General features: G+C 38.0%; 1 protein-coding gene across 2 annotated transcripts in view; it reads right to left on the reverse strand.

The window, feature by feature from the left end:
* cacna2d3a (calcium channel, voltage-dependent, alpha 2/delta subunit 3a) overlaps positions 1-14,669 on the reverse strand; it is a gene marked incomplete in the record, with an annotated part of 131,079 nt that overhangs the window by 41,526 nt on the left and 74,884 nt on the right. Inside the window, 6 exon segments of one of the 2 annotated variants that reach the window (XM_014017570.1) lie at positions 1,333-1,407; positions 1,898-1,978; positions 3,590-3,661; positions 8,272-8,289; positions 9,230-9,363; positions 13,405-13,483. In XM_014017570.1, coding sequence (XP_013873024.1) covers positions 1,333-1,407; positions 1,898-1,978; positions 3,590-3,661; positions 8,272-8,289; positions 9,230-9,363; positions 13,405-13,483 — 459 coding nt within the window. 2 annotated transcript variants of the gene reach the window in all.

Consider the following 14,669-nt stretch of genomic DNA (forward strand, 5'->3'; position numbering starts at 1 on the left):
AAGATTTGCAGTTTATTTCTCATATTGGCTCAGACTAATACTCTTCCTAGGTCTGATGTGCAGTATGCTTATGACAGTCAAGCCATCTGCTCGTATATAATCATTTCATTAAYGTACTTAACTGTTTATTCATTTAAACTGTTTGCTCCTCTTTAGTGCTGCAGGAAAAAGGGTMTACCTGTGTCAGATCCAGAAAAGAACTGTCATCAGTCATATCTCTAGTTTTTAGGATTTCATGGGAACAACTATAATGAACTGATTATCTTTCTATATTATTATTTTATTTCTTTGTGTATATTTTTATTGTCATTCATAAAAAAATGTTTTGTAATTTATCAAGATCACATACTTGCCATCTGCTACAAGAAACGTAAGTACGGCTGGGACTGGTGGTCACCAATGGAGTCACTGAGTGTGGATGATGTTTATTTTTAAATTTCAGAAAGAAAATCTTCACTTTAGCCTCTATGTCTATGATTTTAAATTGGATTGTCCATTAAAAAAAAATAATAATAAACATTAAGTTGAATCCATTGATCTTTTATGAGAAACAACGCAACACTTCAGCTTTAGCTGAATGACCCAGTCAGTCTGACATTAAGGTGAATTCTGGTAATGTGTTGTTATTATTGGCATTGAGTTGTTGTGTGTCTTATGTGTGTACCTTTAAGTCTTCTTTTCCATTTATCTGTCAGTAAGGACATACTCCCACCCTTCATTAGCTGTTAAACAYTGTTCATTAACATCTTTAATTAGGCTGCTATTAAACCATCTGTCTGTCTGCTTCACTGTCTGTTTTCTCCTCTCCTCATCTGTTCATTTCACATCCCTCAATTTTTCAGTTTTGTATCCAGAATGCTGTTTTTAACTTTTTTTATTTTTTATTTTACCTGTCACTTTCTCTCATATTTTGTCGATTCCCAGCCCTCCCCTGCCACCCGCTGTCTGTACACCAACTCCCCCCACTCTCTTGTCAGGGGAGTGGGAGAGTACAATGGAGTTAATCACAGCCATTCAAGTAGCTGTATCTCTCTCTATTCAGGGAGCAGCAAAGGGCTGAAAAACACTCCTCATCTACATATAGCCACACAACTGGAACACTCACATGACACAGCACAGAACTCTCACACAATTACACACCAGATTTCTGTGTCAAACTTGTCTTCAGCCTTTCTTATTGTGAAAGCCAAATCAGTAATTTACTTGGTAGGAGTAGAAGAGGGGAAAAAAACTTAATGCATTTGAATTTTAATCTCTACATTCTAAATAGGATTGTTAGGATAATAAGGCTAACTTTTAGTTSAGCGTCTGGCTGGTGTTGGACGTACTCACAAGTGGCCGTAGATCTGGATGGGTGAGGATGTAGCCATTGTTGGTGATTGCAAAGGCGTAGCCATGAATGCCAAGCTGGTATGATAAGCAGAAACACAGGCACACCAAAGTGATWCATTGCAAATCTGTCCCTAATTGTAAATCTGGGCTAATCAAGCCCTTTGTCATTTTTCACATTTGGAATAATTGTTTTCATGATGAAGCACGGAACAAGAACAATTCATTATTCATGTCCGGACAAACAAGACACTCAGATGGCAAAACCTGAAATCCAAACAAGTTTCAGATTTACAAAAAATAAATAAATAAATAAATCAGAAGAAAGTATCTGAAAAGCATGTGAATTTGAGAATGTCTACAGCATCGTGATTTATGGGTTTAACAGTTCAGTTCAGAACTAAACTGATGGCATCTTAAAGAGGAAACATTGAAATTATTTTAGAGTCCAGATATAATAAGATGTGAATGGCTTTCTGAAGAAGAGGACACAAAACATAAGGTCTAATGTGTAGAAACGCACATGCTCCATTATAGATATTATTGGAAGTGATTTTGCAATGCTTACCTTATATTTGGGGATAGTTTTAAGCAGCTCAGAGACGGGCACATCTGTCCCAACCACACCAAGAAGTATTCCATGGTTTCTCTATAAACACACATTTTTRAAACATTTACAATAGTTTTGCTTGAAAAGTTACACAACATCACACTAATTTAAATGGCAGATGCTCCACAAAGCACTAATTTGCAATTAATCAGAAATTAGTGTTATATAAAAGCAAATAAGTTTAAATGATAGTTCTCAATTTTTGAATGCAAACAAAAAGTCTAATTTGATGTGCTTGAAAGGAGATTTTTTTTTTACATTTAAATCATTCTGTAGGGACAATGTTTTTGTATGAACTTCTCATTATTTTAACTCCACAAGCCCCTCTATCATCCCTTTTCAGACGTGTGTCTGGGTTCAACTCATTTTGATGTTGTCTCTTTCTGGGTTGGAAAATATAATCCAAACAGAATATAAATAGTATTTTTTAAAGGGATCCACGGTTAGTTGTAACATTAAACTTTATTTGATAAACATTTATTTTAACTGTAAAATAAAGACTGTAAAAATACTGTAGGCTGTTTAGTTTTGTAATTTTTTTAATATATTTTAACACAGACAGAGCCATTTTATTTACACGCAAAGCATTCTGGGTAACTGATGACATCAGCTAGGTCATCGGTGTGAGGCTGCTGGGGAGCTATATCTACCCTGAAGGTTAATCTTGGACAATATCTGACAATTGACTCTTTTTTYAATGAAACCAGAGAGCGTTGACAGAGAGGAGAAGGTAGAAATGACTCAGCCTGTAACTGAAAATATGGATGGAGGACAACAGAGCTGCTTCATGGAAGAAGAACCTCAGCGTAGCCGGTTAGCCTTTGCGCTAGCGCCGACACTATATTGCCTTATATGTATTAGCTTGGCACTAGCGTGACAAACAAACTAAACTGAGGTCCTCCATCCTGAGTCATTTTTGCCTTCCCCTCTCTGTCATGTGGATGGAGGACCTCAGTGACGAGAGGAGAATGTGTAGTGCTGAGCTAATACATATATATGGTGATAGCGCTAATGCTAATGTTAACAGGCTAAGCTGGGGTTCTTCTTCCATGAAGCAGCTCTGTTGTCCTCCATCCATATTTTCAGTTACAGGCTGAGTCATTTCTACCTTCTCCTCTCTGTCAACGCTCTCTGGTTTCATTTAAAAGAGCCAATCATCAGATATTGTCCAAGATTACCCTTCAGGGTGGATATAACTCGCTAGCAGCCTTGTGCCGATGACCTAGTTGATGTCATCATTTACCCAGAATGCTTTGCGTATAAATAAAATGGCCCCGTCCGTGTAATATATTTTTAACTTTTAGTTTAAAAATGATAAAAACTGAACATCCTACAGTATTTTTACAGTCTTTATTTTACAGTCAAAGTATATGTTTTTCAAATAACGTCTAATGTTACAACTAATCGGGGATCCCTTTAATAGTAATTTGCAGCACCAGGAGAGACTAAATTCAACTTTTCTGCACTCTTAGAGACTCCAAGTACACAACAATATGCATTTAATGGCTAAAAAAGTCGAGTTTGCATGATATATCCCCTTTAAGATTTTTTTTTTGTTGTTTTGTCAGGAAGAAAAACTAAAAGTTTGCTAGAAAGAAAAAAAAATAGAGGGATTGACTACACAATCTACAGCAGTCATTATGAACTCACTGTCTCATTCTTTGTACTGAACACCGGCATCGCCACTGTGGTCATCAGAACTGGACCTTGACCGTCGTCCATCTGAGTGTGCCATGAGAAAAATATCAGTGACGGGTTGCAAGTGAAAAGAAAAGACAATAGGGAAACATAGAAAAAGAAAAGTTAATATTGAAAAATAATTGTTATAACAACACACAAAATATACCTCATCCGATCAGGGATTACATGAATATTATATGAAATGTCATTTATTTATTTATGGGGTGGCTGTGGTGGAGTGGTTAGGGGAGTCGTCCTGGAAGGTCGCCAGTTTGATCCCAAGTCTCAGTCGTGTCCTTGGGTAAGACACTTCGCCAACCTTGCCTACTGATGGTGGTCAGAGGGTCCGGTGRCGCAGGTGCATGGCAGCTCCACCTCTCTGTGTGCCCCAGGGCAGCTGTGGCTACAAAGTAGCTTACCATCATCAGTGTGAGAATGTGACTGTGAATGTGTGAATGTCTGTAAGTGTAAAGCGCTTTGGGGTCTGGAGGGGCTTGATAACGCGCTCTGGTAAATGGACTGAACTTATAGTCCATTTACCAGTTATTGTCACATATGGAGCGCCTTATTTTTTCAACCTACATAAAATTTCCCCCCTAAATTGAAGTGGATGGGGTTCCTCCAGCCGCTCTAGTCATGTTATCTTCTTCAGGGACCTTCAAAACTTCCATGACATGTTTTATTCATGCATTTTATTTGCCTTAAAATGTGTTCAATCAGAGTCCGCCTTTGATCTCTTGCAGAATAAGCTTATCCAAAGGCAGTGCTTCCAGTTAGGATCCGAGTATCTTCGCTCTCCAAAGACTGCTGGAATAATTATGATATTTATCTTTCCAGCAGCTGTCTGTATCTGATGACAGCACCCGTTGGAGATAAGAACTTGACACGGCAATGAAAAGTCTGAAGAAGACTTTGTGCTCGACAAACAATGGGCTGACCTTGTCCAGTCAGAAATGTTTAAACTGTCAATATGTCAGGTGCTTATTTAGTTTTTGTTCAAGCAAACATATTTATTAAGTGCAAAATATAGCCTAGAACAAAGTTAATATTGRTTCATAGGATTTTGCTGAACCTACCTCAATTGGTTCCCAATTTGGCATTTTGGTTTGGGAACTCTACCCCCCTTTAACCGTGTTTCCACTACAGCCTACCTTCTTCATTGCACAGCCCTTGCACTTCTTTGCAACAGCAATAACAAGCAGTGACAGGACATTGTTAGTATCCATTCTGYCTTCCTAATCTATTGAAGAAAAGGGGATGGGTGACCTGTGCTCAGACAGCTGGTAATAGAAATCCAGAGAGAAGTATTGAACATCAAAGAGAGAACAAAGCACACCTAAGTACAGCTGTTGTAACAATGGATAGCCTTGCTGCTGCAGAACGTCATCGATCAAAGGGCAGGAGACATGAGCAAAGCATCTTCTAAAAATAATCATATATTTCCAAGCYGGGTCTATTAGATCATATATCACCRGACTGGCAAGCAATCCCTTCACTGTATGCTCTCTGCACATGGACATTAATCTGAGAAGGAGTATGTTTCAGTAAAGTCACATTTGGGGAAAATTGGGGCTTCTTGCTTCAGGAAAAATAAATAGGTATGTAAAGTAAGTAACAGGATATGCTTACTATAAAAAGACCACATGTAAACAAATGTTTCTCACTACCATCCAGTATCTACGGATTTCAAATGCTGGCAACAAACTGTGACTGTCTTGAAACTTTTGCATGGTTTTCAGTTTCCCCACATGAGTTCAGTGGCTGTCCTGTCACTTGAATTGGAAACAAATTTTGAGCCCCTGCAAAAAATAAATAAATAAATAAATAAATAAATAAATAAAAATAAAATAATTGAATCCTCATTTAGTATAATTTTGTCCCTATTATCACACAAATGTCAGCCTTTTTTTCAGCTCTTGCAGGGACAGACACCTCTGAGTGTGTTTGTAGCTGCAGAGGCTGTGCTGTTTGTATTGCAGGCTTATAAAAAAACATGCCACAGGAGTCTGAGCCAGACCCGACCATCAAGCGTATAATTTCGGCCTGACCCAGCTCAGATTTTGGCTCGGGTTCTGCTTGGGGTATAAATCTAAACTCTAATTGGACAGTTTTGTGTATGTATTCGCAACATGACAATATATGCAGTTTGCATTGTTTGCACTTGCGAAATAAAGTGTGAATCAAACCGATTATTTAAAATAAACTCCTGTAATTGTGCAGTTTCATTTAAACATAGGAACAAAATAATTTTATTCAGCTGTATTAGAAAAAACAGCCATGTGCTTTTGTCCCTGAAAGGCACCTCATAGTTTGTTGAACTCATGGACTTCTAATGCAAAATGWGAGCTCAGCACATATTTTGAGTAGCCTTTACATTCTTTACTTTTGTGGATTTATCTTTGGTCAGTCAGACCAGACAAGGTAAATGAGTTGTAYGCCATTTCTCCCACAGTGGATCAGAAAAGGAAAATGAATGCCAGTATAGACYATTATGCACTTAACACCCTCCTGACATAAACGCCAAGACACTAACAGCCCTCTGAGGGCTCAATAACACACCCGTGGTTTGTGTTTGGCATCTCATAGAAAACCTCATGATCTACTACGCTGTGACAAAATATGTGCCGGGAAATGAGGTGACCCATGTTGCCTTGGAGATAAGGTTTAATGATGATGGTCTGTGTAATCACTGGAGCCAAAACCCCTCCCATGTGGTCTCATGGGAGAGGCTAAAAACAAACTCCATGGGAAACAAAGCTTGCATGAATCCAATAAAAAACATTTTTTAACTGTACAGGTGTTTGGGAACATTAGAAGAAAAAAAAAACGCTGTGAAACAGAAGCGTGTTCAAATATCCGTTGTGATATTTCAGATTGATGACAACTTCATTTCATCATGCAGATGTTTCCAAGTGTCTTGAGATTTGCCATTTGTCAGTTTTTATGTTTGTTTAAGTATCATTTAAGTTATGTCTCTGTTTGAAAACTTTCAACTCGTGCCCACACGCTGTATTTCCCAATGTTCTCTAATACCTTTACTCATAAGATTCCTCACATCATATCTATGTATAACCTGTCCAATGCTTCTCCTAAAATAACCCCTCAGACACATTCTCCTCATCTAAACCTTGCYCAGTGTCCCTGATCTCCACCATCAAATGATTTCATAGAGAATAGGAAACAAAGCCAAATGAGCCACAGAATGATGAATGAAGCTGGAGAGACAAAGGGTAGGAGGGGGCAGGCATGGGACAGGACAGGAGAGGAGAACTTTGATAAAAAGGCAARGTGTGGGGAAGGAGAAGCAAAGCGAAACATGAAAGGGACATATTGTCAAGTAAAGAGAAATTATTGGGTTGCATCGAAAAGGATGCAGAGCCGAGAACAGAYAGTATGACTCTACATCTGGAAAGATGATACACATGAGTCCCAGAACACAAATCCCAAAYGTCCATCACTTTGCTAACACAGATAGAGCAAACCCGAGAGTTGCTAACATCTTATCTGACTCTATGACCAAGCTGCTGCACATTTTTGTTTTGCTATTTTTTTTTTCCGCTGAGGGGTTCTTTTGTCCGTGTGTCATAGTATTCAAGTCAGAGAAGGAAGATTTGTTAGTGACAATTCAGGTTGTTCTAAGTGCAGTTCTGTGGAAAAGTTATGAACAATTGATATCTTGTAGATAACTCATTCATTGGCCTAAATTTGGAGAAAAGGTTGAATTCTTGCAAGACTAACAACACAGAAGTCATTCAAAAAACTATCTACAACAGGTAAGATGTTGCCTGCTCATAACATTTTCACTGAACCTCCTTTCAAAAGATCTCCGCATTTCCTTTTAAATACAAAGAAGCAGCGTTGAATCGTTGTTAATCCTAATTGTCATATCTGAAAATGTGATATCCATTTTTGTTTTCTGCTGAGCCATTTTGATGTCAATCAGCACCRTTCTATCCCGTTAACAGTGCTTTGTCAGACAAACGCCTCCCAGCTTTCTAATGAGACAGTTCTGTGCTGAGCTCCTGCTGGCAGAGAAGCAGAGCACTCTTTTTGTTCATCATCATCATTGTTATGATTATAGAGCTGCTTATCTCGAGCCACATAGGATTCATAAATCACTGAAATCCAGTGAAAACGATGAAAAAGCATCAGAACAGATCATCCCGACAGAGTCATTAAGGACTATTGGATTTTCACCCAAGAAGATGACAAAACAGCTTATTTTGGAAAATTCCACCAAAACAAATAACACAGAGACAATCGTGTTTCCACACTGAAATTACGCAGGCCAAAGAGCAAAACGTAACCTCACACTTGACACACAAGATCACACCACCAGCCTGCAGATACACTAGCAAAGCACAGCTAACATCACACCACGACTGATGAATGAGCGTGTTGCACAGATGTGCGACTTTCTTTAACCAGACATGCAGAGCGGAGCGATACACCGAAGAAACAATGAGGCGTGAACAGAGTCTGGAAGTTGACAAACAGCATACAAATGTCAAACAAGATAGTTACCTCAAAGATCAGCTTCTTCTTACAGGTATCACAAATCAAAACACACATGCACATGAAATGCACATCGATGTACAGCAGCCTTGATAATATGATGGCCYCAAATAAGATTTTTTWAATTTTTTTTTTACCTGTTGTGCTTGGGGGAGCTAAGGAGGGCAGTTTAAAGGGGGGGAAAGAGGAGGAGTGCAGAGAGACGGTCAGAAAGCTCTCCACTGCTAGAATGGCAAAGTCTGCAAACATCTATTGGCTTTAACAAAAACTGCATTTGGTGAAGAAAGATGTTTTTGAGTCAGTAGGGCTGAGGTGCAGGAAATAAATCCACTGTCTGGGCTTCCTAAGTGAATGCATTCTTTTTTCATAAATGAAGGTGGATTAGAGGACAAAGAAAAGTGAAGAAAGAAAGAAAATTGTTCAAAAACTTAGGCACACAGAGGAAAAACTACATTTTCATGAATTGGGATGTTTTTGAAATTCTTTCTGGCAGTATGGCAGTTCCATTTGATATTTTACATCTCTCATTTTTTAAATTTATACAGAAGTCAATGAAAGCAGCTGCTTTCTTCGCTCTGTATAATTACTCGAGCAAAATGTACAGTCGAGCATGTATCAGTATAACAACATGTTGTACTGAGTGTGTAAATTTTCATTTGCAGTGAATGGGCAATTATCATTTATTTTCTTGTAAGGAAATCTCATTGTGTCACAAACTACAAAAAGATTAAAAAAAGATGTTTTAAGGGCTTCTGCTTTTTAAAGTTATATCGTAGTGAGAAGTAATTGTCTGCCATCTGCATCCTGGGATTGGGTCAATGTTCTGTTCACGCAACAAGAGTCCCAAACACACACAGGAGGCACATTTTCTTAATGATTCCATCTGCTGCACATGCAAGAATACACTTAGCACTCAGAGATGCAAAGTGGTAAACCCTCTGCTTGTATTTTATTCATGTTCCTTTTTATCTTGAGTGTTTACATCAATCTAAAAATGTGATTTTTTAAAAAAATACAATTTAAACAGGAGGTTTTGTGGGTTACTTAATTTAATTCTAGTCCAGCATTTGTCCTGTGACAGTCTGGTCAACTCACGGTGCTGTCAATGTATGCCTCAGTCCACACTGTGTCATGCTCCCGGTCAATGACTTTGGGACGACTCAGCACGTGGAGATACTCCATCACATTCTCTTGTACGTCTGCCAGTGTGGAAATTTGAGTGAAGTAGCCTGTGGGACAAAGAGAGCAAAAAGGTTTACTTACTATTTAAATGATARTGTGAACAGAAAAATCTTGCTCTTTTTAATCATCAACATCTTTAGTTCTTAGGGCCAGGTTAAGACAATCAAAGAAAAGTTGATATAACTGGCTCCAAGGTCTATTGTAGCACCATTAGCTAGAAGGGTTAAACCAAAATSACCAATAAATGTAATTTTTGCTGGAAATAAAACACCTCTTTTCCTTACCAAAAAAACACAGTCATGAGAACAAAATACTGATTTTACTAAAGATCAACAGAAATCGTATTAAAAGTTCAAAGCAGGGAAGGGATAAAGCATGAAATAATAATTCTTTAAAAGAGCTAAATCAATCAATTTATAAGTTCTCATTTCCATGTATTCTTTCATGTTCTTGGAATTTCAAGCTTTTCTTAATAATCCTCTTTTTACCTGAGGGTCAAAATCACATGTGAGGCCTCTGTTTCAAAACTATGTGTGTGTCTTATGGTTCATGGACATGTTCTATGRTATTTAATTTTTCAGTGAAAACACAGTTTTTTTATTAATTGACCGAAATATTGATAAACTGATAAACACAGAATGCATAGTCAAATAAGGTTTAATTAAATAAATGAATGAAAGTACAACTTACACTTTTGGTTTGCATGTGGTCATGTTTGAAACTCAGTAGCTGTTTTATTAGTTTAATGTTTGAAAGTTTAACAAGCTTATAATGATGCTTTTATTACAACATGTATTTTTAGTTGATGAAGCTATTGTTTATAATAAACAAAGTTCTCTTTTTTATTTTATTTTATTTTATTTTATTTTATTTTTTGACTGAGTGCCATTTCCTGACATGATGTTTTGCTGCTTTGTTCTGTTTCAGTGTTTGACTTGCTGCCCAGCATCTCTGCTCACTGTTGCATGAACTGGCTCCCATCAGAAACAGACAAGCCACATAATTTTAGCAGAGAAGCTCAAAAAGCCTCAACTGGCAGGTAGTAACAGTGAGCCTGGCAAAAATCACCTGTGCTGGTAAGTCTGGTTGTGATCAACATAAGTACACAATACCTTTGAGTCGGTTGAAATCAGAAGACTGAAAAAGTCAAATTTTCTAAAGCTGAGAAACAACACAGAGGGCAGTAGAGACTTACTTGATAAAAGAAAGAAAATAAAAACTTTAGACTCCAAGGATTACATAAAATAATGCTAAAGTCAGGGCATACCAGCATTGTGAACGGTTAAGTGATATGTAAATGTAATGTGGAAGCTGCCTCAGTTAAACCAAATGCAATGCCATTTTCCACAATGGTAATGCCATCATTATGCCGCTAATGTATTTGTGGAGGAGGGGATACTGTTATCTCAGCAGGGGGAAAGAAAGTGGGGGACTAAAAGGGAATGAGGGCCACAGTCTGACAGAGATAGAGGACAAGAAGTGACACAGTGAGAAAAGAGAAAAGTAAGAGACCAACAAATTTCCACCCAACCATAAAAACAGCAAACGGCCTCCATCACTGTGAGGCAGTCAAGTAGAAAATCATAGCTTGAGGAAATAGATTTTGGGGTCATTGCTTCCAGCAAAACCTTTACAGAGAGACGATCTAAAGTCGAGACACAATGTGAGGATTTATGAGAGATGCCTCCTCTCAGCCCAAATAACCTGCTGCAACATCAACAATGATCACCTAATGTCATATCTATGGTCACGTAAGAAAAAAAAAAGAAAAACTGAGAAAAAACATTTATAAAAGGGTGACTCCTTATTTTCAAACCCTGGAACACTGATAACTATAATCACTGCAGCAGCACAAAATCACTTGGCTCAAATTGTAACCTGGGAGAGGACTTTTTTTTTGTTTTTTGTTTTTCCAATCTCAAAAAACATTTGAATCTTGTTGTTCTCCCAGCAGACAATGTAACACCGACACACACTTACATGGCAAAAAAAGCAGCAGTCTGACTGCATCGTTTATCACAGCAGTGAGCTGGGAATGATTGCTCCCTCTGGAAGGCTGAGGGCGTCCTTCAGGCTGAGCCACTGGGGCCAGTGAGATGAGTCGGCTAAAGAAAAATGAATGTGCCCTGCTGTCAGTGACGCGACACACACCTGTTGCATGTACAAGATGCTCATGCTGCACGTGGTCTGGTAAGAACGGGGGCAGAAACATCTTTTTTTTAAAACCTGGGTCTGGGTCATATGTAAGCAAAATACAAATAACAAATATCCCGAAACAGGGACATAACTGATGGAGTGGAAGGAAATAGTGTGGAAAAAATGTGAAGTAAAACACAACTACTGGAACAAAGTGGGAGGAATTTTCTGTGCTTTATTATTTCTTTCTTGGGAAATTTTGACTGTGCTCATGTAGATTGATTTGGTTGTTTGTGGGTAAAAACAGAATGGCCCTGCTGCGAAAATCCAGCAGCGCTCATGGTGACATATGAGTCTGCTGAGAGGAAATTTCCAATAAAATTACATCAGGTTTTACACAAACAGTCCATGGCAGCCAAAGTACCTACGCATGGTGCCATTTAACCAAATTAAATTAAACTACAAGTTGCTAAAATATTGTGACATTTTCTGTATATGCATACAAACTGTTAACTGGTAATCATCTGTAAAGAGAAAAATGTATTAAAACATATTAATGAATGGAAGATCCTTAGTGTGTAACAGCTGCGTAGAGTTGAATGTAATAGTGGAACAATGGCAGCTTTGGTGCTGCTGGAGGACATCAACAACAGATCCGTGTTTTCAGGGTTGACATCAACCTGCTGGAACACAATGATGCCAATCTTACTATATGATTTAAAGAGCACAGGGCCATCCAATTGGAACTCTGTGCTAAACTGGCCCGGGTATTATGGAGGAAATCTAGGAAAAGATGTGCAATGCTGGTTCCAGTTCAAGTCTTCAGTCTGCTGAGGTTCTTTCACAGGGAAGATGGCTGAATGGTTGAGTATTTCACAATCGTTCCTGAGCCGTACCATGTTAGCCGTATGGGACGGCTTCATCTCTATGATGCCCAGGTATATCAAATCCCCCTTCAATGTGACTGCAACACTATATCAGTGAGCAGCAGCCAGCTTTTAGACATTGAAATTTAGAGCAAACTACTTTTAAAATCTTTGAGCAGAGACTGGAATTGAGATCCTGCTGCAATACCAGCTGCTGCCACCATCCACCAATCTATTTTTTTAAATTTTATTTTATTACTAACTGCGGAGGAATGACTATCAAAACATATTTTACCACTTGCCTCAACTTCTGATACTAGTACATCTACATATGTTGCATTCAGTAAAATCGTTATTCTTATTAATTTGCCCTTTGTGAAACCTTTGCCATGGTTATTTGGGCACATGGTTGTAGCTTGCCATGTATACTATTTGCATATTTGTTCATGAACGATCCAAATGGATGAATTGGGATGCATAGAAGAAATGTGCACAAAAACAGGCATAAATCTGAATATTTTTGTGTGTACCCACTTTTAGAACTTGGTCTGTCCACCAAATTTCAATGTGAAAACTGCAAACTTTTTCATGCATGATGAGGCCCACGTTCTTCTGTGCGGAGACATATTAGAGACACTGAACAAAAACACATACACATCCTTTGTGTGACCTGTGGCTTATCTCCTGCAGCCTGAGGAAATGAAACCAGACTGTCTCTGTCACCCATCTCCTAGCTAAATATAGAACCTGGGAGAAAGTGATCTATGCACCGAGACAACCATGACTGTTTACAAAGCAGATATTAAGTAGTGTATTCGCATGAGTGGACTTTAGGCACAGAGGAATTTAAAGAACTGTGACATATCCCATTTGGGCGAATGGAACCAGCTGCCTGATGTCGTGTAGAAGTGGCTATACTGATGAGCACTGACAAACTCATTAACGGTACTAAATGCAAACATGCAAACACGTGTCAAACAAATTCAAAGTTCCACAATGTTTTAATATTTTTACTTGACTTAAAGTAACAGTCTCCAACTTTCCACTGCAATACTTATAAGGAGAAGGAAATCTATAAGATCTTACCTTTGTTAGCACATGCCATCCATTTCAAGTTATCTGCAAAGGCTGACTCCCGACCAATCAGGTAAGGGAATATTCGAACCTACAGTATAGAAGCAGATAGCTACTGTCACTCATTATTCACATAGTCACAATCTGATTGAGGCCAGCACATCCTTAAAAAAATAAACAAAATAAAGATAATACTGTCAAGTTCATATCATCGTTCTTTTTTTTTTTTTAGAGAAAGTCTTCTAAAAGAGATAGAAGTTCATGGCATGTTCACTTTTGTTCTGTTCCTCATTTGTTTACATTTATTTTATTTCTTTATTTTATTAGATCAAATAAATTCATCAGCGGTTCGGAAGGATTTCTTAAAAGAATATTAATCTAAATATTAGATAATTGTGCCAAGGATCTGCAGTCAGAGTAAAGGCAAGTGTCATAAAGTGAATACTTCAGCTCATGTTCCAAGAATTGTGTACCCAATTCATGAAACCCTTTGCCAACTTAATCTTTTCCAGCAGTTTGGTGTTCGCCCTATGTAGACATGGTTGGCAGGTGCGTGTTTGCATTACAGCATGTACACGAGTGTGTGTGAGAAGCATGGTTGCCAGATTGGAGCAGATGCAAGCCTCTGGGGGCTCAGCTGCTTCAACTTTCATTCTGACATTTTTCATTGTCTTCCTTCACCCTGACWGTAAGTGTCTGTTTATGTTTATATGTATATGTACATAAATCAAAATGTAATTGAYATATTAAGATTGTTCAATGTTTCCTACTCAATAGAGACATATTCGTTTGAAATACAGTATATTAATATTTATCGTAAATGTGTTTAACTCCCCAAGCTGCCTGAGGTATGAGTTGTGAAGAAGTTAATTTGTCACATAATTATTTGATGACTTCTATTAATTGGACCTAAAAATACTAATGAGAGRATAAAAATTTGATGTGATTTCAGTCATGATTCTTAGGTGTTCATATACCAACCTAATAAGTATTGTTCTGGGTATTTTCCTGGTGGCCATCTTTGTAGTTTTTTATTTGTAGTCCCTCATTTTATGGTTATCTTAAGCAGGATTGAATCCAAAAGTTAATCAGTTCAAGATATTAGTCCACTTATAATTTCTGAAAGTTTCATTATGATCCTGTCATTAGTTCATGAGATACCTTGCTAACAGTAAGGTGTCTCTGTTATGATCCTGCTTCTGTCTGCCTTGTCATGTTCATTTCCTGCTCCTGTCATTCTTGCCCTGCTCATTGCCTCTGCCCCTCCCGTCACAGAT

The sequence above is a fragment of the Austrofundulus limnaeus genome, unplaced genomic scaffold, assembly GCF_001266775.1.
Source record: "Austrofundulus limnaeus strain Quisiro unplaced genomic scaffold, Austrofundulus_limnaeus-1.0 Scaffold3, whole genome shotgun sequence".
In the NCBI taxonomy this organism is placed as follows: domain Eukaryota; kingdom Metazoa; phylum Chordata; class Actinopteri; order Cyprinodontiformes; family Rivulidae; genus Austrofundulus; species Austrofundulus limnaeus.